General features: G+C 39.7%; 2 protein-coding genes across 15 annotated transcripts in view; one reads left to right on the top strand and one right to left on the bottom strand.

The window, feature by feature from the left end:
* Nucleotides 1-20,220, bottom strand: part of CLCN3 (chloride voltage-gated channel 3) — a 57,082-nt gene extending 36,862 nt beyond the window's left edge. For 2 of the 6 annotated variants that reach the window (XM_072335452.1, XM_072335457.1), the window contains exons 1-2: nucleotides 20,121-20,220; nucleotides 9,495-9,670 (exon numbers count right to left, since the gene is read on the bottom strand). In XM_072335452.1, coding sequence (XP_072191553.1) covers nucleotides 9,495-9,654 — 160 coding nt within the window. In that variant the 5' untranslated portion in view covers nucleotides 9,655-9,670; nucleotides 20,121-20,220. Of the gene's footprint in view, nucleotides 1-9,494; nucleotides 9,671-19,006; nucleotides 19,468-19,552; nucleotides 19,691-20,120 lie in introns of those variants that run through there. The other 4 variants (XM_072335451.1, XM_072335456.1, XM_072335458.1 and 1 more) reach the window with 3 other exon arrangements.
* Nucleotides 19,725-25,303, top strand: part of NEK1 (NIMA related kinase 1) — a 37,414-nt gene continuing 31,835 nt past the window's right edge. For 6 of the 9 annotated variants that reach the window (XM_072335449.1, XM_072335445.1, XM_072335450.1 and 3 more), the window contains exons 1-8: nucleotides 20,311-20,374; nucleotides 21,356-21,411; nucleotides 21,862-22,010; nucleotides 22,085-22,181; nucleotides 23,128-23,225; nucleotides 24,393-24,476; nucleotides 24,924-24,991; nucleotides 25,102-25,188. In XM_072335449.1, the coding sequence (XP_072191550.1) occupies nucleotides 21,894-22,010; nucleotides 22,085-22,181; nucleotides 23,128-23,225; nucleotides 24,393-24,476; nucleotides 24,924-24,991; nucleotides 25,102-25,188 (551 nt within the window). In that variant the 5' untranslated portion in view covers nucleotides 20,311-20,374; nucleotides 21,356-21,411; nucleotides 21,862-21,893. Of the gene's footprint in view, nucleotides 19,920-20,310; nucleotides 20,375-21,355; nucleotides 21,412-21,861; nucleotides 22,011-22,084; nucleotides 22,182-23,127; nucleotides 23,226-24,392; nucleotides 24,477-24,923; nucleotides 24,992-25,101; nucleotides 25,189-25,303 lie in introns of those variants that run through there. The other 3 variants (XM_072335447.1, XM_072335442.1, XM_072335444.1) reach the window with 2 other exon arrangements.

The raw sequence follows: 25,303 nt of genomic DNA, 5'->3' as shown, positions 1-25,303 counted from the left end.
GAACGGACAGTAGGAATGCATTATAGCAGACCAATGGCCAGCCTGTTAACCTAAACTCATTCAGTGCCCTGAGACACAGATAATATCTCCAAAGAAGTCTAAAATCCAGACCAAATTGGAAAAGATAGTGGATGCAACCAGCTGGAAGTTGTATCTGATCAGCTTGAGATAAGGGGGAAAATAATGGCAAAGTTTTCAATGTAAAACTGATACAATTCTGTGCTTGCTTCATTAATTTTTTAGACCCCACCTAATATTAACTTGCAAAAGCTCTTTCAAGGTCACTGCCTGTAGATAAGCTGCTGAATACAGTTCTCTGGATGGCGTTAAAGCAGAACAGACCTTTTCCCTTCTCGGTTACCAGCAGCCTGTGTTCTCACTGTCCACAACCACCACATCAGGTATCATTCCATTCCCTACACCACAATGAAGGGTGTTTTATTACTGATTTTTTTTAGAAAACAACAAAGCCAAAAAGAAAAAGATATTATGCAAGTTGCCCTGATCTAAGTAAGACAGCCTGTTTTCTTCTCCAGCTTTCTAAGTCCATACAATTTAATACTTCCAAAATATTCTTTCCCTCCCTGGTTTGAAAAAGTGCATCAGTTATTCCCGTTGTGAAGTCCAGCAAAATCCAGAACTGAAGATATTGAAATGGTGCCTGTAATTAACTAAGAATTTCAGAGTACATAACATTAGGAGCACTTCTTGCAAAGCATACATATAGTTTTATAATCACCTTATTTTCAATGACTGAGACCCCTTAAAAGGGAGAATCTGGGACCCAGAGCAGCAGGTTCATAGGGCAGCTTGCTTCAAAGAGATTTCCTCACAGCAATTATACACCAAGGCCTCTAACCCAGAAATCCTCCTTGCTCAAATAACTTTATACACCTGAGTGCTTCCATTGTTCTCAACAGGTACATATTATCGCTAAACATCACTTGGATACATCAGTCTTCACAGACAAGAGCTTTAAGTCCATTGTTCTGGAAATATCACAATGTATTTGGATGACACACCTTTAAAATATACTGAGAATGAAGAAAACTGCCTTAATCCTCCACCTCCACACTTTTTCTTTTTCCTTCCCTCTTAAGAAGAGAGAGAAAAAACACACATAAGATACAGGATCTGAATATACACAAATGAGTTAGAGGCTACCCAGATCAGACTGACCCAGGGAAAGGTGTTTTCATCTGACAGACCAAGGCTGATAGAAAGAATGAAGTATTACAAAGCTACAAAAGCCTCTTTAGCCAAGCCTGAAGAGAGAGAATCTTAATTGTGAAGCATTATTCCACCAGATCATATTAAGAAGTAAGCTGAGATTAAGTCAGCTAAACACCTTGCTACACGCAAAGCAAACATTTTCTGTTCCCTCAATTGTGTGATTTATTCTCATCACAGAGCAAGTAATTTCACAGCATCATGTAATGAAAATTAAAATAGGGTCTTTTATCGAATACACAGTTTAAGATGGAAAATGCTGATTTTAAATAACAAGAGGTAACAAAAATGTGCCAGATCATTACAAACGTTGGTGTGACCAAGGCCAAAGATTTCAGTAAATCTGCTGCTGTTTTCTTCCCTATTACTCAAAACAAAAGCTGCTTCTTCAACAGCTAAAAGATACTGGTATCTTGAAAATGCTACACAAGAGCTATCTTACAAAACAGCCACTCTTCACACCATTTTGAAATTAATTTAATCCATATACACCCTCAGTTCACAGTCACATATGAAAGCATCCACTTATAACAGGGTACCTAAACACACCAAGTGTCCCAAACCCTACTGTTACCCATTCTTTTTCTTTCCATTCCTTTCCCTTCCTACTTTATTCTCCTGCCCCGTTTCCAATGTCCTCTTTCATTCACTCTTTTCTCAGTCCATGTAACTAATTTAGCCCAGACTGAATCACTCTGCCATCCTGATGTCTCCTTTTACCTAACTCTTCTCAGTGTGCTGATCCTGCAGCCCACTCAGTCTGTGTTCATTCTGTACAAAACCATGAAGCTTTCTTATCTGGGTCACACAAGGACAACAGGAGGAAAGCTAAAGACAATACAAGAAGTAAAAACAGCCTTCCCAGTCTCCAGACAGGTCCAGGGTAAAATAACAAAGATAGAATCACAATATAAATAAATATTATATATTATAACATTATACTATATTATAAATAGATATTATATATTATATATTATAATAAAAATAATATAAAACAAGTGCTCAATCACAACAGTATTGGCAAAAGGCTCCCCAGCTTGATATCAAGCCACAATACACAAGACTGTTAGTTTCCATTGCCACCTCATCAAAAGCCGCAATGAGAGACAAACCAGGGCAGGAAAATTTAAGACCAAACATAATTCAAATGCAAACAAATTTATAACATATCCTGCTATGTCCTTAAAGGCAAATGGGGCTTCAAAAAACAGGAGTCAAGGAAGCGAATGTGTTCAGTGGTAATACATTCCAGGTTTTATTCTATTTGCATTTTATTATACAGAAAGAAAATCACTTGTCATCTTAATTTGGCTTTCATTTTTCCATAATTACTTGATTCTTACATATTTGTTATTTAATTCTGCTCACCATCTTTTCACCCAGCAGAGAACACTTTAACCCAGGTTTGAGCCCAACAAGCTTGCTTCCTCATTGGCCAATCACACGTTCCTGAAATATGCTTTTACAGCATGGTGTAACTTCCAGTGGTGCTTTTTGCCACTGGCCAGACACAAGAGATAACTTGTTGTCAAACCCAACTAGCAAACAATGCAGTAAAACAGGTCATACAGCCGCAAGCACATTGTATAATGAATTCTGAGATTGATTTCCCTCTTAGGACAGCTGAACTTCACTGCGTGTCACGGAAATATGAGCAAAGGCTCCCCACTGCCAGGCAAAATGTTAGAGTGCAAGAAAGAAACTGAGACTTAAAAAAGGACAAATAATGAAGACACGGTGCAACATTAACACGTAACACCAAAAATAAAACATACAAAAAAATAAGCCTTCAGTCCCTACAAACTACTTTGACTCTCCACCTCAAAAAAAAGACTATCCTCTTCAGGTTTCTTTACACTTCTTTCCACGTTTGTCCATCACACTTTTCACAATCTATACCCCAGTGACTGGGGAAGAAAAGCCTTGTGATCAGACTACACAGAGCTATCAGCCATAAGACTTTATTTTTGTTTGTTCTGTTTCTTTGAATTGGTCAGCATTACATTCCCAGTAAAAAACATCTAGTTCTACTGTACTAATCATGCAAGGAAGATTTTGAAATGAAAGCATGTTATTTTCCGCATACATAAGAACAAGTTACTTTCTGAGTTTCTTAGCAATTAGCTATTTCCTATCTTTTTTTTGGTTCTTTTCCTCTACAAGATAGGCAAAGATAAGAAAATGCAAAGGCAAAAAAGCAGCAGGACACTTCCCTTCTTCACATTTCAATCTGCTAAACATGCAATTACAACTCACCAGTTAGAAGATGGCCTGACCAGCTTAGAAGCTTTCTGTATTTTCATTTCTCCCTCCTATAGAAATAATGAAAACTCTACTACTAAAATCATTTTTCCTCTTACCTAAGTACATGCAAAGATATTGGCTTTATCTGCTACACCGCTTTTTCTGCTTTAGCGTTGTTTACTTTTGGTCAGTACTTTCATCTTGCAGTTTGATTTCTACATTGAGCTGCACCATCAGGCATACAGCTCCCTAGTTGTGCCACAGCTTCATCACTCACCCTTGTACAACCTGACTGCTTAAACTATTCATTTTGTTCATAGTTGAAGCTGCAGAAAACCTTTTACTGAGACATAGGGTTTTTAAGGGATGTTATGAAGCACACTGAAATGAAACTGATGTTGATACAAAATGTTTGGTATGAAACTAGAACAAGATGACCTGAAACTAGGATGACTTGATTGTCCTGCTGAATACTTGTGCTGTGATAAGGCCTATTATCTGTTGGCATGGGTATTAGCACATGGATGGCATGGTGCTGTTCCTGTGAAAGGTGGTAGTCTTCCTCACTCTTTTAAGGGGACAGAGAGGAAAGAATCATAACATAATCATGAGGACAGTAGTACTTATACCTGGATTTACACTCAAAATAAAGAAAGATGACAGTTTTCAACATAAGATGTTGAAACTCATCAAAGGATGGTGCTCACTCTGAAGAACTACCTTACAAAAAGAAGTCAGTGGAAAAAAAGATCCCCTGATAAGGACTAAAGACCTAGAAAACACCACTCAGCCAAACAGGACTTCTGTACAAGCACTCAGAGAGAGGAAAAAGCACTCTCACACCGTTTTAACTCTTCCTTAAGTACTCTGGATCTCTCTCAGACACAATGCTGAGCTAAGTTAGCCTGTGGTTTGACTCTGTATAGCTGCTCTTGCATATCAGAGATATACTGATATTCCCTTCCAGGGTAACATCTCTGTGCCGCCCATGCATATGAAAAGCTACAAGTAACAGTTATTAATGGGCTAGTAAGCACAAATGTTCTCCTATGTAGAAAACACTGGAGTCTGACACTGACTTGGTTAAAACCATATCTATATCCTTTAACTGATCCGAGAGAACAAAGCAATGGTGAAATGAATAAAAGGTCATTAAAGCGGTAGTAAAACAAAGTATGTTCCTTACCTAAGAAGCACAGTGAGTCCTTAAATATAGTGGAAGCCCATACTACTGCTGAAAAACTACTGCATTCTGTTCAACTAGAAAAGGATTAAGTGATTCTTCATTTTGGAGAATAATCATGCTGAAAAAGTAGTTAGACCACAGACAATAATCACACTGAACAAAGTAACAGATCACAGTAGGCACTGTATTTCATAATAAAAAATCTGATGGATCAACTTCAAGGCATGACATTTGAATTAAGGAAAACCACCATGACGATGAATGGGTAAGATGCAAAATATACTTCAAACACTCACAACTCACACATCCAATAACTAAGATCTCCCGCCCCCCCCCACCAACCCCTTTTCCCTTTAACCCAAGTATCTTCCAGTTAACTTTTCTGTTACTGTTTTCTGCCAGGGACTTTTGAAGTCCTGAAAGGAAGAACCTTGTTAATTAGCTAGCTATCCATGTAAACATAATACATGGCTACTTGTGTTCTAGACAGATGAACAGAGTTAACTTCATGTGTTATCAGCAAAAAAGGTAAAAGAAAGCATGTTTCTGTCATCAGATATCCTGTTTTCAGCCTCATTATAAATAGGAAAAACAGGCAAAAAGTCTGCACCTCCCAATACAATTAGATAGGAAAAAAGTAGATAAGCGATAACTGCACATTTCATCTATTCATCTATTTCATCTATTTCAAAGAAACCAGCTGTGTCTCATACTTGCTCTTATGATAGGTACAAATTAATTCACGCTCCCTTCTGTATGGAATCATGTGAGCGCAAATATAATCCTTACCTAAGAAGTACAGCGAGCCTTTTAATGACAATATTACTATTTGGAAAACAGGTTGTATATAATTTCAAAAGAGGTACGTCAAAGTCAGTTTTATACAATGTGTACAGAAAACAAACCATGTCGATGGTGCAAAATGACTTTGAAGACTTTGATTACATCAGTTGTGGCTAACAAAAATAAACAGTTAATGAAATTTTCCTGTGCGAAGAACATAATGAGATTGAAGTTATTAATGGAAGAGCTCTTTTTCTTTGTATTCTTTATAAATTGTGATTGCCAAGTAGAAAAAAGAATACACATCCATGTGTTGTTGGAAAAGCAAACAACCTCTAGATCTTTCTTGAAGATTTAACCTCTTGTATGATAATATTATCTTTTTATATAGAAATACCTGCACTTGCTGAAGATTACATTCTCAGATAATGACTATGTTGGCTGACTATACCACATTTCAGTGCTATTGGTTAAAGCCCCTTCAGGAGGCTAAAAATTGAGTGCTTTGGTCTTTGATCTTACTTTAGGCAAAGGACGCCAGCTCATAGGTAAGGGCAGTTTAGGGTGTCTGCAGTGTTTAGCATTATTATCTGCTGGCATATATTCTTCAGCAGTGGTGCTGCTATCACTGCAAGCAGATACGAGCGACTCTAGCAGCAGCTTTTGAATTACCAGTTTACGGGCTGTCATATTAAGGTTAACTATTGCCAATTTTACGTTAACACCATATGTCAGACTGTAAACTGTCTTCACACTGAAGTCACAATACAAGCAACTCAGTTCTTTCCTCAGCTGAAGCAAAAAGCATCATAGCTACTGAAAAGAGCTCCAAGCTCACTCAGGACACAGATTCCCACAGACAGATCAAAGTATCTATACATGTAAATACCAGCAAGATCACTTGTTTGTAAACCATTTTCTATACCATAGAAATATACCATTTGCTATACATGTAGACACATACAGCAACACTGCAGAATGGCTTAGATTGGAAGAGACCTTAAAGATCATTAAATTCCAAGCCCCCTGCCTTGCTATCTTCTGTATTTTTCGCAGGTGACATAGCAAGGGATAGTAAACATACATACTTTCAGATGGCATGAAGAAACAGGATTGTTGTAAAACATCAGCAGTCAATCTCCCACACAGAACTACATAAAACCATTCAAACTTAAGAAGTGACACTAAAAAAAAGGCACATCTCTGTCAATGAAGTATTAATAAAGATACCCACAAGTTTAGGTGCTAAGCCTTTCTGAAGACTACTTCCTAATGTTCACACGTTTAGGCCTATATAACATAAAGGAATTTTCCACATGAGACAAGTAGAATATATCATTAGTATCCTTTCCCAATATTATCCCATTTCCACATGCCTTCATCCCTGACTAATAGCCTCACTGGCTTTGTAAGTTACAGTTAAGTGTGACTGTTACTGTGAATGGCAGTACTAAGCAGGCATTACTGAAATACTGTCCTGACAGCGGAAGGACTTACCAAGTGTAATGGAGAGGCTTGCTCCATTAACTTATTACCCTACGAACAAGGAAGGGGAAGGCTACAATTGGTTTAGAAATTCCACACTGTTAGCTTTTCTTATGTCACAATGTACATGTAGTTTATGGTTCAGTGATCACCAGCTGAAAAAGAAATTTAGTCCAGTATTTTTCCCTTGTTGCACAGACTTCTCTTTTTAAAAAAATCTCTCATTCTGTATTTTATTACATTGACTGTGAAATCATGATGAATGCTTCATTGTCCATGATAACTTCTCCGAGTAGTGTAAATATTTGCCTGTATTCTAGGGTCATCTGTACTCCAAGCTTATTTTTTGTAGCAATGGAGCCATCAATTTACCTCTATTACTTCACAATCCTTTCAAGTAAAAGTACACTATTGCCATGTTGAAGAAGTTGCAAAGAAACCGGGATCACTGATTCTTCTAGACCTACAGACTTAATGTACAACCAAAATATAGATCTGAATTGGGCTGGGGATTTTGGCAGGGTTCATCAGCTATAACACAACACTAGACCTAAGGGCTGTATGTGCATGCAGTTCTGCAGGGTTTGCAGCGCTGAGAAGCATGAGATGTTCCAGTTAGCAGAACAAGCCAGTCCCTGTGTGGTGAACTCATCTGCACTGAGATTCAACAGAACAAAAATACATTAGTAACAGGAAGATTAAAGAATGAGAGTATGTAACAAAACACCAACAAAAAACAAAAACCTCAAAAAACTATCTGCTGCTAAAGGCAGTAATGAAGAACTACAGGGGAAAAAAATAAATAAAAATAAATTAAAAAGACACGTAGTCCATCACAGAAGCGCTTGTTCGGTCCTGTCAATGTGATTTGCTGAATTAAAAACATACAGAAGAAACACCTGACATGTTTAGAAACCTAAGCAATGAGAACCACAAGTACTAATTTCCTGCATTTCCTTAAAGCTTTTCTTGGAGGGGATCTTAAACCCCTGAAAGGAAAATTTACAACAGATTCTGATTTACTGCTATTTACTGTTATATACTACCTAGAAAACATTTTCCATGCATAAAGATAAATCACTATTCATTTAGGTACAGTGCCTATTACTACTGCAGCATCTTGCTATATAACCAGAACTATGGCCAGCAGATATGCCATTAGAAAAAAAATTCAATTCCAGTAAAGAAAATAAATTAGCATTTACATTTTAGTGCACAGGCCAATACTTCAGTATCACAATAAGATAGGAACTGTTAGCATACACAGCAATTAACATTGCTTTGGATGGTGCAAACAAAATTATCACCTCATCTACCTATTTCAATTTACGGATATAATTTTACAGCAAGTAAGGGGAAGAATATTGGCTTTGAAATTATTTATTCTACTGCAAATTGCACTTCTTGTTAAAGTTTGAAATAATCCAGAGGATTTATATAAATAATAATCACAGTAGTTTCAGACTCTGTATAGAAGTATCACATTAAACAAGCAAGGCACTCACCTTATTAAAATAGACATATAGGCAGTACACAAAAGAAGACAACTGTTCACTTATGATTTATAATTACCAAGTACTTGACTTCTAAATGCTGATATGTTTCCAAGTAATTTAATGGACAGAATTTTCATGCATATAGAGTGTATCAAGCCTTTTCATACCTTCGTCAGCATACAAGTAAAATAACTGCACATTCAAGAAACACCTGATCACGTATAAAGAAGATGGATGAGAAGGATGCTTGCAACACTACAACACCACTCAAGTATAATGGCAACATCAAAGTGCTAAGTATAGCAAAGAGGAAAGAGCTTGCAGAGCTGGAACACAACAGTGTTAATTGGAGAAGAAAGGGTGATATAAAAAATAAAACAAGAGGCTGAATTCAATTTTACGTTGAACAAGAATAAATGACAAGAGCATATATTTAACTAAATTAATTACGTTTATCAGAAATTACTTCCTTTCCCTGCTTTATATTCTTCTCTTTGATCATTGCTAAGAGAATGTTAAAGCTTTCACTTCAGTAACTAATCTGTTTAAAATAAAAAGGCAGAACTTCTCAGATCTTTCCTCTTTGTACAACTTCAATGCTACTGCCAATACTCTTTTCTTTGCAACTTTTCTCCAAGTCAAAGTAAAAATAAAATCATGGTGTTTTCCACTGCTCCTAACACCTTTGCTCATAAAGTTTTTGCCTCTGTTTTGCAGATATGAAGCTGAATCAAGCAGAAACAAATTTACCTGTTGATTTCCATTCAAAAAGAAATATCGAAGACAGTAACATCTCAGAACCCTCTTAAGCTAAGCAAACCAGGTAGCTGCAGAGCAGTCACTTTTCCCCTACTTGGCAGGGAGTTTGCCATTTGCCAGAAGTTAATATCTGCCTTACACCAGAAGTAGTCCCATACAATGCAACTGTCAAGCAAGAATCTCTCTGAAGGAGAGATTAAAAGGAAATTTTGAGTAGTTATGAAAAATGGTTGGTTGCTCTTATTTATGTAAAAGCCAAAACCCACACACAACCAATAGCAATTTTTAAGATTAAACTAACATTAACTTACCAATTGATGCATCACCATCCAAGAGATTGTCATCTTCAGAGGTCTGAAAGTCCATAATTACACCCGCTCCATCTAAAAGCTCCTCATCGCTGCTTGCACTAGTTATACTGTTGTAACTGTTTCGATAGTAGCCTCTATGAAACAGCTGCTCAGACTCCATTTAGCTGCTTTATAACCTATGTGAAGAAAACATGTTATTTTATATTTGAAAATGCACAACAGATTGATGTTTATATCAAATGAAACAATACTATGACCCCACTATTTAAACTTAGAAAAATGTAGCAGCAATACAGAATATTATATAAGCATTTTAAACAAACACTTTCTGACATTTAACTGGTTGATGTCTCTTCATCTCTTTTCTCGGGCTCTCCTATGTTCAGTGATATTAAGGAAAGACTTCACTTTCAGTAAACGTAGCCAAAATGTGCATGCCTCGCACAAACGTGCACTGTACCACCCCCTGGTGTTAGCACAAAATCCATTCAGTGTTCAAGGTTGAAAACTGATTCTATCTTTATGCTATGTCTCCTAAGTCTGACACCTGTTTCACTCCAAAGTTGCAGTCTCACAAGCACAACTGTTCACATTATTTTGCAAGGAAAAGCAAAAATTAAAAGGGACAACAATTCAAGATCCACACAACTACATAAAGCTTTCTCAACTCATACACATCTACCTTTGTATGCAATCTTTGCCTTGCAAATTTAAAACCACAGAGACAGCTTCCTAGTCTGGAAGGATAACTCATGACCACATCTTGATTCCATGCTCTTATTTATCCTAAGTGTCATTTCTCAAACATCACCATACTTTATTAGCACCAAACAGCTAAACCTCAGAGAAGACACAGACCTTTGGAACTACGCAACTACCTACTTCACAGTCAGTATCTTGGCTTCCGAAACAGAAAGAAGTTTATTTCAAATAAATGCAAAGCACATCACCCGCACAATGAGCACTACCAAAAACATTTCTGCAGTTCCCTTGAGAAGTCCTCTCAGCTCATAGAAAAGGGTTTGCCGTTCTCCAAGTTTCTACATTCTAAGCTGGATTTGCAGCTGTAACCAGGGGGTATGAATAAGATTCGATCTTTATTCCATACCATCCTGACTGTGATATTTTCACTCAGACAGATGTTTGAAAAGTATGAATTTCACTCAGTCCACCTGGATTAAGGGCTATGAGGCTTCTGCCTTTCCAGCACAAGCCAAAGACTTTCTAGTACTGTTTTACCCAGAAGATAAATTGGGAAAAGAAATTTACAATTAAAACCACTTTAACCATGAATGCACTTTATACAGCAATATTATATAGAAACAACTGCTTTTTAATGAAATATTTCATATTCACAAGCAGTATATGACAAAGCATAATCTACTTTTTTTTCATTATTAAGAAATATCTCATTCCCTCCAAAGGCAGGAGATGATACTCCCCTCAAAATCTCTCTCCAGATCTTATCCTATCAGCAGAGCTCTTCCCCAGACTAAGAAGAATCTTGAGAAACCCCCAAATTGCTGCAATATTCAGTTTCTCCTATCACTACCAATAGCTGAGAGCTAACCAGCAGTCAGCCACCTGTCCCTTCACTCAGGCAAAGCTTCCTGCAAAACCTACGTGAGGACAGTACCTACTGAGAAAGGTTACGCAGACACAAAACAAATGCAGAAGAAATAAAAATGTCAAATGTGATCTTCACACGTATGAATGTGCCCTACAGCTGAGGAAATGCAATAGCAGCAGAGGAGTCATTTGCTGCAAGTTTAAGAAGAAAAAAAAATACAGAATTTTAAAGCGTTTACACAATAAGAACCTTGAAATGTGATTTTTGACACAATCTAATCAGAAATTCCAAATACAACAAATGTACAAATATATACACAAATACATAACTCATATACATTAAGGACAAGGAATGAATAATGTTATTAACACCCACGCTTCTATTAGAATTTCATCATGCATATATGTTAGTCAAAACAACCGCCTAAAAAATGGAATCCATCAAGAATGCCTTAGAATACTTATATCCAAACCTCCTGTATTGCATTTTTTTGTTGTTTCTTTGTTGCTATGTATGTGCACCATTCATTGAGAATTGGGTTCAGGTGTTGCAAGCCTGTTGCAACAGTTATAAAACAAAGTTTGAGCTGGGCTCACTCTTTCATCCTTAGCCTCACCAGCTTCAAACCTGTATTCCCATTTCCATTGCAGACTGAGCATATTGAGCCCCTGTTTGTTCATTCTGTCACAGAAGAGACCTAACAAGAACATGGTTCAGATTCCAAACTTCACTTCTGGAAAAGGGGTGAAAGAATTGTGAGAAATTTCTCACGGTATTTTTCCTATAATTAGCAGAAAATTTCTTCATGAAAATGGCTTAAAGATTATACGCTTCAGACCAAACATATAAGGGAGAAACTCAAGAAGTAGCAGCAATCCTCAACTTCCTCAAGTTGAGTACAAAAATCCTTAAGGATATACAAGAAGCCAAATTATTAAGAATTTAACAAAGCTCAGGAGTGGGTCAGCTCGTGTTGCAGCCATGCGGAGAGAAAGGATACTGGTCAAATTACAGGCCATATTTAAGGAAATAAGTCATAAAGCCAGTTGAATGAAGTTGCTTCAGTAAAAAAAATATTGATATCAGTTAGATGTTAAAGACTAATTCAATTTATGCAATAGATACTATTGGAGTAGAAAAGATTTCCAAAAACATACATATATAAAAGGCTCATTGTGCTTCCATTCACTGCTACTTCCAGAATAAAATTAATCTTGGTGGCATAAAGAGACAGAATCTTAAGTAATCACTACACAAGAAAGCAAACAAGGACAAGCACAGAAACACACAGACAAAACTATACTTTTATGATACATACCAATACAGAATATCACCACTACTTCTGACCTTCACAAAAGCAGAATCAATACCAAATACTCCTTCTACAGCACTTTTTATCTTCCCAACTCAAAACAACAATAAAAAACACAACAGAGAACTGACGGCTTACACAGTAGCTGAATACTGAACACATGCTCCCAGTCACAGGATTAAAAACATTAAGGCTATTGACTTAAAGTATTCAAAACTACCTCATCTCCACTCTGGAGCGTCTTAACCCCTAAGGCTACAGCTTCCCACAGGACTTGGAAAGAGTTTCACTACCGGGCACAAGCACATGATCCAGCTGGCTGGAAGGGACTGCTTCTTTCACATTCACCAAACTGCAGACGTGAAGACTCCTTGGTTGCTTTCAAACCAAAATGTCTGAATTAGCTGAAAACTCAGATTTAAACCTCACCACATTTACTGACACATTAGAAAAACCTCCACTGTCAGAACCAAAGAGAAGTCTTCTGCATAAACACAGTAATAAGCAGTGAAATAAGTGGTAAAGTCTTTTAGTGCTTAGGTTTTGTTTAAAAAATAGAATACAATCCCTTTGTACAAACCTAAACTAAATACAAAAGCAAATGTAACTCAAAAGCTTAAATACAAAAGCAAATGTAACTCAAAAGCTTAAGCTTCTCAGGCAAGTGCTGATCCTTAGCTGAGTCACAATAAAAAAAATGGTCTTTGGTTGCCACTTGAGATACAAGCCTAAAATACATCAAAGATTTGGCATTAGTTTTTAAACTATTAGTGTGGTACCTACAGCTATAAATACTCTGTCCATGGAAGAAAAGAAGAAAAGAAGTACTCCTTTTGGGTTCCTTTTGTGATCACATGAGAGAGATCACAAGATGAGAGTAAAACTGAAATTTGTCAGGGGAACTGAAAGGCAAAACTCACTCCCTTTTTCAAGGACAGGAACTATAACTGCTAGTGCCATTGAAGACAACAGGTTTTATCTGTTTAGTCTTCAGCCACATCTGTTTGATGAAAAAGGACAGCAAAAGTACGCAATCTTCTCTTTACTGTTTTTATAGGATTTTGTTCCTTTTGAACACGAACTTGTGTTGCAATTATCTGAGAGGCACAGAAAAAAAACTGAGCAGAGCTTTTACACAACAGCAGGCCTACCTGCAGTTCTATCATTTATACCACCTTTATCTTTCCAGAGAAATGACCAGACAGCCTTCAGCTATGTGCTCAGATTCACAAGTTCAGGGTTTCATCTGAGCTGACTACCTTTCAGACAATTTTGCTTGCGTTCAATGCATTTATATCTAAATGATCGGAAAGTCATGAAGGAAGTAAAAGAAAACTTGATAGAAAGCAAGTAAGAGGCCATCACAGAAAAGAGGCTCTTGGAGCCAAGACACAAAACAATCAGAGCGCTGATCCCAACAGAATCACACAAAGTATTCGATCTCGAGAGGCAATATTACAAATGAGGTTTACGAGACAGGAATCAGAAAAAGCAAGGTGAGGAAGGACTGAAGAGATGCGCAACCAACAGCAGGATGTAGTTGATGGCTTCCCTTCCTGGCTCTAACTAGACAGAAGCAACCTGATTTCTGTCAAAACAGCATTTCTGTCCATTACTGATTACCAATCTGATCTTCTACAAAGAATAAAAAAAACCAAAACAGATCTGTTAAGAAACTTGTGATATTAATCTCTGATATTTTTATATCATAGATTACCAGTCGCTTGTTTCTTTCTTTTTCCTTTCTGAAATACAAATACACAGGCTAACCACAGGAGATATATCCAACTAAAAAAAAAAAAAAGAAGAAAAAGGAAAAAGAAAGAAGCAGCAAAGCCCCAGAGGCACTAACACCGCCAGTGAAGCATGCACTACGTCAAGCACATTAGCAGTTCCAAATGCAAACCAAATTCCTCGCATTGAATATCTTCTCTCCAGGTGCAAAGCTGAACTGTCAAGTACAGCTTCTAAAATTATGCCTACTTTGTCAGGGCCTACACGTGGATGACAGGTTTCCGGCAGAAGAGCCTAAAGTGAAGTTATTACTGTTAAACAGAGGTATCAAGTTGAAAGCAAGGATCAGTGTCAATTATTTTAGTGGGGGGCAGTTATTCCTTGAGAGATTTTTTATTTTGAACATTATAAGGAAATAAAAGATTCAGTAATACTTAAAATGGCATCCAATGCAAGAAAAGCTAAGATGTGGTGCAGAAGGGACACGGTTTACTAGGGAAATGGTGGTGGTAGGTGGATGACTGGACTGGATGATCTTAGAGGTCTTTTCCAACCTTGGTGATTTTATGCTTCTATGAACTGGAAAAATGAGTATTTGGAAGCATACAGGGAACTATATTTTTTTTTCCCCAACATATACACAGGAGACAAATTAATAACGGAAACCTCATAGGAAATGCTGTAGTAGAGCAAGAACTACAGATAACTCAGAAAACACACATAATTTGGCAGAGAACACTAAATGGAGACAGGAGTGGAAGGAGCTCTAATGAAACTATCAGTCAGGAAACGGAGAACTTCAATTTTAATTGGCAAGATGACAAAATACTGATTCACCTCAGGAATCTGTATTTTAATATATAATTTAAATGCATTACTGAAGCAAAATTATATTTTTACTATCTGAATTTGGAAATATTTCTTCATTAGACTGTATTGTGGTACAAACACTCACAATGCAGATTTGAGTACTCTCATGACTTCTAGAAAAAAATATTAAAAACAGGAAAAAAAAATGAAGACAAAAAGCAACCACAGTGGAGCACAGAGTCTAATTCCATAACTAGAAAGCCTAAGCAAAATGCACAAAAAAAATAAGCCAAACACCTAGAAAGTTTAAGAGGAAATAGCTGATGAGTCTCCAAAAGTCATTAAAAAATCCTAACCTACTATGAAGCTACCCATTCTCTTATTTCAGTTCATTTCTGTAAGCACACACTCAAAATTACTTGCTACATGATATAAACAACTGTGGATCCTACAGTTGAAAACATTTACAACTACCTTAACAGCTTTGTTTAGAATCCTTTCTATTATGCATTAAGCCCAGAAAACACTTTGTCAACTCTATTCTCTCTGACAGAAACAGCTATTACTGAGTCATTAAATATAAGCCTTATCTCTAAGTTGTGTGCCAATTTCTGAGTTTCTACTATTTTAAAGCAGTATACTTTCCACAAAGCCACATTATTTTTACAAGCTGTATAAATGTTTATTAAAATCAATTTAAATGTGCTGTTTTGTTTTTTCTTTTCCTAATCATTCTCAGAGATTATTTTACAAAGGAGTCCGATATTCAGAAACAAGTCTCAAGTCAAATAGATATGAAAGTTTGTAATGGTCAGCTTCCTAATATTCTGAGCATCCTGAGCAGAAGTTACTGAAGCCTGGAATATGAACAAACACAAAACACCGCGCACACCTCATATTCATGAGCACAGGGAAAGACCTGACCTGGCACATGAGCAGCTTTAGAAATCGGCCAACACAGAACCTGTGCTTTCAGGTAATAAAGGAAAGATTGCTGGGGGAGCTCAGCTACAGAAATGTGCCTTCAGAGCACACAGGTGTAAAGCTGAGGTGTGAGTTTGGGGAAAATGAGCACGAAGGGTGTATAAGCAGACTTGTGCACATGATCACTGCTGCTGCTGACCCTGCGCAGGTTCATACAACTGCTGCCAATGAGGTGACTAAGCAGGAAGTTGAGAAACATGCAGCCTAGAATCTGAGAGCAATGAAACTCTTTAAACAACTTGAACTGCCATAATCTCTTCAACAGTAGAGCTTCCATTATCTTTTTCTTTTTTAATTATGACCAGGTTAAAAATATTCCTACTGCCAAACAATTATAAGTCTCTACCTTGAGAACCAGATCTGCACAGGAGCACCTATCCACGTGCATATGAAGTCACATAAATAAGGCAATATGAAAAAATGTTCCTAGAATGCCCTTTGGCAATGTTTGCCAACTTGGAACGGCACTCCCGGCTTTTGTGCTTACATTCAAATAGGCAACTCTGTCATCCCAACATCAAAGTAAGATGCACACACACAATCATGGAATTGTAGGGGCAGGAAGGGACCTCCAGAGACCATCTAGTCCAACCCCCCTGCAAAGCAGGCTCCCTACAGCAGGCTGCACAGATAGGTGTCCATGAGGGTCTTGGATATCTTCAGAGAAGGAGACTCCAGAACCTCCCCCTTGGGCAGTCTATTCCAGTGCTCTGTAACCCTTAGCACGAAGAATTTCTTTCACTTATTGGTGATGAACTTCCTATGCTCCAGGTTACGGCAGTTTACACTTGTCCTGTCCCTGCAGACTGCTGAAAAGACATTGGCAATGTCTCTTTATCTCCCACACTTAAGACCTTTACAAACATTAATAAGATCCCCTCTGGGTCCTTTTTTTCTCAAGGCCGAACAGACCCAGGTCACCCAGCCTTTCCTCATAGAGGAGATGCTCCAGGCCCTTTATCATCTTTACGGCCCTCTGCTGGATTATCCAGGAGATCCCTGCCTTTTTTGTAGAGGGCAGCCCAGAACTGGATACAGTACTCCAGGTGAAGCCTCACCAGGGCAGAGTAGACGGGGAGGATCACCTCCCCTGACTTGCTGGCCACACTCCTCCTAATGTACACCAGGACATCACCGGCCTTCTGGGCCACAAGGGCACACTGCTGACCCATAGCCAACGTGTTGTCCACGAGGACCCCCATGTCCTTCCCCACACAGCTCCTCTATAGCAGGTCATCCCTCAAAGTGTACTGACACTTGTGGTTATTCCTTCCCAGCTGCAAGACTCTACACTTGCTTTTGTTAAACCTCAACTGGTTTCATACTGCCCAACTCTCCAGACTGTCCAGGTACTGCAGAATGGTAGCACAGCCATCTGGAATATCAGGCACTCTTCTCAGCTTTCTATCATCAGTGCACATGCTGAAGGTGGACACTAACCCCTCATCAAGGTTGTCGATGAAGACACTGAACAAGACTGGACCCAGTACCGACCCCTGGGCAACACCACTAGTCACAGGTCTCCAAGTGGACTCTGCACAGCTGATCACCACCCTCTGAGCTCAGCCAGTTCTCAACCCACCTCATCATCCACTCATCTATCCCACACTTTCTCAGTTTTGGAGTCAGGATGCCATGGGAGGCAGTATCAAACACCCAAAACCCTGAAGCAAAGTGGAAAAAACAACACATCTCACTGGAAGTGTTTATTCAGAGATTCAGAGAAGATATACTGCACAGCTAGATCCAGCTGTCCACAGAACAGCCAGGAGTGGATTCTCACTTACAGGTGGCCAAAACACCAGTCTATGTAAGTGAAAAAAGAACATAAGAGGAACTACAAAACAAAGTCGTGTGAGAAAAATGCAGGCAAACTCATACAATAAAAGGGTTCAGAACAATACACTCATGAAGAACAGAGACCAAAAGGTGCAAAAATCTTTCCTGGTTAAGGATTTGGATAGGCTTGTTCTTATTATAAGTCAGTAAGAAACATATACATATAGAGAAAAAAAAAACACAACAAACTACCACTGTAATAACTTGAAGAAATACACCACAGAAAGAATAAAAATAGCAGTAGTGTAAACCACTCTAAGAAAGGATGCTGTAATGATCTGGGAAAAGGTATCCAGAGAACTGTAAAAATATGTTCCTAGATATATTACAATGTACATTAGGCTCAACATCTACTATTGGCTGGCAAAGAATTCAAAGGACTGATATACCAACAGCAAACAGAAGCAAACAAAAAACAACTTTCATTTTTCTTGCCACAATACACGTTGCAATTTCCAAAGCATTGCAGGCAGATGCAAAGTCATTTGGTTGCAATCTGTGAGTTCCAGGCTAGCTGCAGTTTCCTCAAAGCAGAATTACCCTCAGACAGCCCAGAATACTGAGATGCACGTTTAGGTTTGTCTGCTAACCAAGGAGACATGAAACTTAAAGCAGTTTGCCAGTCCAAGATTTTTAACTTAGAAATAAACAATAGTGCCAACTGACAGTTTTCCATGGGCTTATTTTCACAGATAAGTTTCCAATAAAGCACAGATGAATGTTTTACACTTTACATTACAGGATACTAAAGTTTCTTAAAATAGACAAACAGCACTGAAAAGTATCTGCTCTCATGTCTGTCATGCCAACACGTTTTGCCATTCAAGTAACTGTTCTTGCAAAGAAGCATTTATGTTGCCACGGGATACAGAACATAAAATCCATTACAGGTCCACTGAGAGAACCAAATGCAAGAAGCATCAACACATTTGGTACTTAAATAGGCATTAGCTCGACTTTTTTTCCCCACAAACTCTGCACCATAAACTTCAGAGATCCCAAAATACTAACAGGGTACCAAAAGAAATTCCAAAGCCATGATATTCTGGTACATTTTCACTTCAGAATTTCTAAGTCCCTATTCTAACACATCTAAGCACCAGAGATGCTTTCGTCCTGCTGCTATGGCCTCGATTTACCTCGGTTAGTGCTTTAAACTGTGACACAGCAAATTTAATTCAACACAGAACATATCCCACCACCAGCACGAGCTCGTCCAAGGACTTTTGCAGTTACGTGAGAATGGGCACAAAATTCTTTTACCTTCAACTCCGCGTTTCTGGATCACCCGTGCAGGGAATCCGCCTGTAGGGAAGCGCACAGCAGCCCAAGCTCTACCCGCCCTGCCTGGCTTTCTCATCTAACCCCGCGGCTCCTCGAGGACCCCGCAGCCCCCCGGGGTGTGCCTGAGCCCTGCCAGGCCGGCCCGCCGCCTGCACACCGCACAGCTCGGGCGCACCGCTCCTAACGCTGGTTACGCCGGGAGAAGACGATGGGCTTTCAAGTAGGACACTCCTACGTAAACACCGTGCTGACATACAGCAAAGCCCAAGCTGGGTGACAGCGGGTGTCGCGTAAACAAGCGGGGCACCCCTCCCTTCCCGCTCCAGAGGTAAACGACGGCTCCTGGCGGCACCAGGACGGGACTAGTGGTAAGCCGCTCCTTCGGCCCTCAGCCGGCCAGAGCCGCCATCTCGGCCTCGCCGCCAGGGAGCACCCGGCGGACCTTCGCGTCACGTCGCGCTGCCGGAAGGCGCCGCCCCGCGCCGCGGCCCCGCACCGAGCTGCGCGGGCCCAACGCGGCCCTACCTGCTGCTCCTCGAGGAGGCGCTGGCGCATCCTCCCGCGGCGGCGGGGCGGGGTGGCAGAAAGGCCACTCACGGCGCCTCAGCCCCGCACCACGCTCCCACCGCGGCCCCCGGCCCCGCCCCCGCAGCCTGGGGGCGGGGCTTCCTCCCTCCCTCCCGCACGCGCCGCCTCTGCCCGGGATCGGCAGGACGGACGGCAAGACGGTCTCGTCCGCAACTTCCGGCTCCCGCCGCCAGCAGGGGGCGTGACTTCCGGAAGCCGCGGAGGGAGCGGCCGGTAATGGAGGTGTTCCCGCCCCGGTAGGGCTGGAGCGGAGCAGCGGGAGGTGTGCGCGCCTTCAGCGGGAGGGCTGAAACTGGCACCGCAGGTACAGGAGCTCGCTCGGAGCTGCGCTGTGGGACGTGCTCGTGCGGCATGGCCTGAGGCGGGCCGGGCACAACAGCGTCGCGAACTCAGTCGTTCCTTAAAGCTCACCGCGCGCGTACGCTTGGCGCTGCGGCACGGAGGTCACGCAACCAGCGTGAGAAGCGAGCGCGGCACCCTGGTGGGGCAGCCCGAGGGCGCTCACCTGCCGCTCGCTCTGTCACCGCGCCGCTGTCTCCTATTCTCAAACGCGGCCGCCGTCCCGTTCTGCGCGGCGACCGCCCGCCACTCGTTACCACGGCGACACGCCGGAAGGGCGCGCAGGCGGAGCCGCTGCCCGGCTCGGCGCGGGGCGCCCAATGGCGGCTGAGCCTCCGGGCGGAGCCGCCCATCGCGCCCGAAGGGGCGGGCCGGGAGCGGGCGGCTGGTCGGTTGCGCGGCTGTGTCAGCTCTGGGGAGGTGAGCGGGGCGGTTGTCGCGGCAGGCTGTGAATGGGGCGCCGCGGGCGCTGCTCGAGCCGGAATCCTGCAGGCGGGCGGAGGTTCTGGGGGGCTTCCCGGCCGCCCCTATCGCCCCCGCTCTGTGGGCAGCCCGCTCGGCCTGCCTGAGGGGCTCGGCCCGGTTGGGCTTGGTGTGACTTGGCTGCTGGCCGGGGATCGGCCCGAGGCTTTGGCCGCTGGCTGGAGAGGCGTGTTCGCTGCGCGGTGCTGCTCTTCTCATCTCTCTGCGGCGGGGTTGAGCGGCTCGGGCTGCAGGGCTCTTTGCCGGCGAGTTGTCCCGGGCGTGGTTTGCGGCCCGCTGCAGCAGCCGCCTCCTGCGTGTTCGTGGTGCCACCAGGACTTGTTGCCCGGCGCTTGACCAGCCAACGCCCTGTTAGCGCGGACGGCCCTTCTCGAGGCTCGCGATTCCCGTGCTTTAAGCTGATGCAGGACCCCCTCGCCTCTCACAGCATCGCTACCCGGCCCCGAGCTGCAGTCTCCTGTTTGCAGCCAGTGGTGGTGGATCACAGCGTGCTGTAGAAACGCCGGCTCTGCTTCTTGCTGCTGGGTCTGCAGTTGTATGATGAAGCTTGCTTTGTAAACATGGCAGGATAGGAGGAGAATTTGATAACACCACTTGAAGTTAAAATGGTGGCCAATCTAGTATGCATGACCATTGCCCATAAGATGATATTGACATTAATAGTGAGGTTTTCTTTTCTTAGATGTCTGATTTCATACTGAAATATCTTTCCTGTGCTTTAAGAGAAAAGCAAACATCTCCACGCCACAAGGCCTGTCATTTTACTTGCTTTCTTCCCCAGTAATTATGCTTAGTTCTGTTTTCCTCACTTCCCGTTTTGCAGTAAAGACTACTTAAGGTCTCTTGCCTTGTATTTGTGATTGGTTGGTTTAATTTGGTTTTCTTTTTAACTGTACTAATAAAGCTTTTGTCTTTTAGTGTGTTTCCATGGTGTATGGGGTGCTTCATCTTCCTGAGACCTCAGCACTCTGTGTGTGAGTACCTTCCAAAATACTGGGTTTGGTGCTTCTTAAGAATGGACATGTATTAATTTCTGCCTCTACTACAGTTCTCCCAAGTAGAGGTGAATGGAGGATTGTTAACTAGATGCTGTAGTGCTGTACAGTCTCCTCTTGCTGACTGAATGAAAAGTTACAGTACTGAGTACTTGCTTCATTTCGAAGACACTCTTTTTTAATACTGTCTGTTGACATGAAATATTGAAGCATTTCTAGCGTTGCAACACTTTTTCTACACCACTAGAGTAAGCTCTATGAAAATAGAGTTGAAATTAAGATAGGGCAACATAAAGCAAAGTTACAAAGCTTATACTGTAGCTGAAGAAACAGATTGATGATGGTACAAATAAAATAATTGTAATGACCTGGTATGCTGGAAGACCAACTAATTACAGCAACTAAATCTCTTTTGTGTTTTTTGCCTAGTGCTTGAGTAAGGATGCCTTAAGAAGAAAACCATGGATAAATATATTAAAGTGCAAAAAATTGGAGAAGGATCCTTTGGGAAAGCATTTCTTGTTAAAGATAAAGAAAATAGCCAGCAGTATGTTATTAAAGAAATTAATATTTCTAAGGTGAGTGTTATTATTAATTACCAATTACTGTTTTTATATTCCTATTTTCAAAAATCATTTTTTTCCTTTTGAAGATGTCAAATAAAGAGAGAGAAGAATCAAGGAGAGAGGTTGCTGTACTGGCTAACATGAAACATCCGAATATTGTCCTGTACAGGGAGTCATTTGAAGGTAAGATTAATAAGGTGGAATAAGTTGATAGTGACTGTGTATTGCATGTGGTTTAAAATTCAGTGTAACTGTTTTTCCATCCTTTTATCTCAGATACAAGCCTCTGTAAGCTTAAAATTCCCACTTCAGTGTTTTCAAGTCTAAATTTCAAAGGCATTTTGTGGGAGACTTATGTGACTCTACTTGGAGTTTAAAAGTTGTAACTAATTAATTTTCTTTTGAGCAGCATGTGATGCTTATATTCTTCTCAAAATCATGTCTGATCAGTGAGTAGTGCAGATCTTGAGTTTTAGTGACATATTTGAGTTAATATTCATGAAATGTTAAGATTTTCATTGATATGCTGGTAACTTGCAATGTGTTTCTGCCTAGTAATTTGTTCAGTGGTAGCTGGGAAAGATTGCCTTGGGGAACAAAACCATAGCTTTTCATCAGATGTATAGTATGTGTTAAACTCTCTTAGTAACAGCTGGCATAGGATTTTTGAACGTTTCCCCAGATTTTGTGCAAAAAAATGAGACTGACATCATCATTGCCAGCTGAAAGTTTTATTACTAGTCATCAATCTCTGAAATCACGTTCAAGTCTGAGATGGGAGCTGGTGATTGCCACTTAATATAAGTAATACCAGGTCAAATCTGCATGAAAGAATTAGGAAGGTAGAGGCAATTAACTGAGTTAAATTTGCAGTTCTCTGTTTTTATGATAGAGTTTCTTTGGGATGTTTGGATCAACAAACAGGTTTGAGAATTTTCTTACTATATTCATAAGGTGACATCTTTAATTTCATAGTAAATCATAATGGATCATAAATACAAAAATGTGTGTTTATTTTTTTCTGCAACTCTTATAGTAAAAAAGACAAACCTTTGCAGTGAAAGTTGCATTAAAGATGGCTAATTTCTTTTTTTTTTTTTCCCCTTCTTTTGTAACATTTATTTTGCAGAAAATGGTTGTCTCTACATAGTGATGGATTACTGTGAAGGAGGAGATCTGTTTAAAAAAATAAATGCCCAGAAAGGAGTCTTATTCTCTGAGGATCAGGTAATCAGCAAATTGCTGCCGTAGTATTTTGGTGCGTGATCTTTTCTTTGCGTTAGGTCTGAGTTATTTTGGCTCAGCTGATGGTTACTGTTTCATAGTCTATCTAGGTTTACAAACCAGTAGTTGTTGCCGTTGGCCATGATGTTGTCCTTTTTGTAGCTTTTAAACCTACAAGAAATTATGGCCTAGGACTTTTGTTCTTTAGTACTGATCTCAATTTGTTGTAATTTGTCATTACTTTATAAAGTAATAATATAATTTTACATTGTAAAACAGCATAATCTAGCAGTACAGAGTTTGCATAATTCTGAAGTGTTTTTTCACTATAAAAAACTAATATTGTATTGGAAGTACACCAGCAGATTTCCTTCCTTCATCATACTTGCTAAGTACTCATAGAGTAATAGAGAAGATAAAAATATACAGATTAGTTTCAACTGGGTGAAAATAGACCATGTGGGATTCGGGTTTTTGGTCATGTTTTGTACTTCCTTGCTTACAGATATTTCTGTATTTTTTTTCTTGTTCTGTATTTTATTTGCTAGTTTGGACTCTGTTACAAGAAGAATTTCAAATAGGAAAGTAGAAAAAAAAAAAGCCTTAGATTATAAAGTAATTTCATATATGTACTTGTAAGTTGGGAACGTGAAAGCAGTGCTCACATGAAAAAAATTCTGCTGTTTGATCCGTTGTGTATTTTGAAGTTTACAAATTCTCAAAAAATGTGAATGTTAATGCTTTATTTATGATCTTCTCATTGTATTTTGTTTGCTGCTTTTCTCATTGAAATCCAATTTGTGCTATTTTTCTTTTTAAGGTAAAGTGCATGAAGCATACTTGCACTTAGTAGAGCACAAGTATAATCTAAGATGCAAGTTCCTTGTTTGGAGCATTTTTGCCAATCTAATTTGTATTGTATGTATTTTGTTTGCTATGCTATATGTAATGATTTCATATATATAATATATATAATATATATATAATATATGTATATATAATATATGTCAATACTGCTAAGGTATGGTATAGTATGATATAAATGAAAACAGGTTTGTGGGAAGAGGGTAAAAATCCTATAGAACTGATTTGATAATGTCTTCAGTAATATGACCGAAGAAACTTGTAGATACATCAAGTTGCTGATGTTATGTTTTCTTTCATACATAGATTTTGGATTGGTTTGTGCAGATCTGTTTAGCACTGAAACACATACATGATAGAAAAATCTTACACCGCGACATAAAGTCACAGGTATGTAGGTAATAGTTCTTGAAAACTGTATTTTCTTCCCAGTTGATTACATCTATATCTTGGTAGTGGAAGTTGGCAAGTAGTTGAAAATAATCTATTAAGATAAATGCTTTCAGTACTGGAGATGTTTGTTTTTTTTTTTGTCAGAATAGTACATGAGTGGTTTAAATGGTATTTTACAAACAGATGGAGACAGTTATCTCAGTGTTACTGGAGTAGACTTTTTCTATCTCCACAAGTAATTCTATTTTAGAATGTTCAGCGGTGTTTTCTGTAATTATGGTAAAGCAGGACAAGAGTAAGTCTGGTGTTTCACAGCTGTTAATGCCAGTGACTTCGGAGTAAATGAACTATAGAAAACATTATTTTTAAAACATGCTGAGAACAAAAAGTGTGCAATTGTATGAATGTTTTGATTAACAGACTTCTTAAAATTTCTATACCAAGAATATATTTTTAACCAAAGATGGAACAATACAGCTGGGAGATTTCGGAATTGCAAGAGTTCTGAACAGGTAATTCATTTTTAATGCTGATTTTTTTCTGAGATAATCTAAATTGCTTTGATTTAGGAAAACACAGTTTGTGTGCTTCATGTGAGTTAATGTTCATTCTTTTTTCATAGTACTGTGGAGCTGGCTCGCACTTGCATAGGAACACCATACTATTTATCACCTGAAATATGCCAGAATAGGCCTTACAACAATAAAAGGTACTAATAACCATTTTATTTAATATTTTTGGTGAGGAAAAGAAAGTGTGAGTCCTTTAGAAGGCTGTTCTATTCATACGTTGATAATAGTTCATCTCTCACCTAAAAAGTCAGA

The sequence above is a fragment of the Excalfactoria chinensis genome, chromosome 4, assembly GCF_039878825.1.
Source record: "Excalfactoria chinensis isolate bCotChi1 chromosome 4, bCotChi1.hap2, whole genome shotgun sequence".
In the NCBI taxonomy this organism is placed as follows: domain Eukaryota; kingdom Metazoa; phylum Chordata; class Aves; order Galliformes; family Phasianidae; genus Excalfactoria; species Excalfactoria chinensis.
The sequence above is the reverse complement of the archived record's forward strand: the minus strand, read 5'-3'. Positions and strand labels throughout refer to the sequence as shown.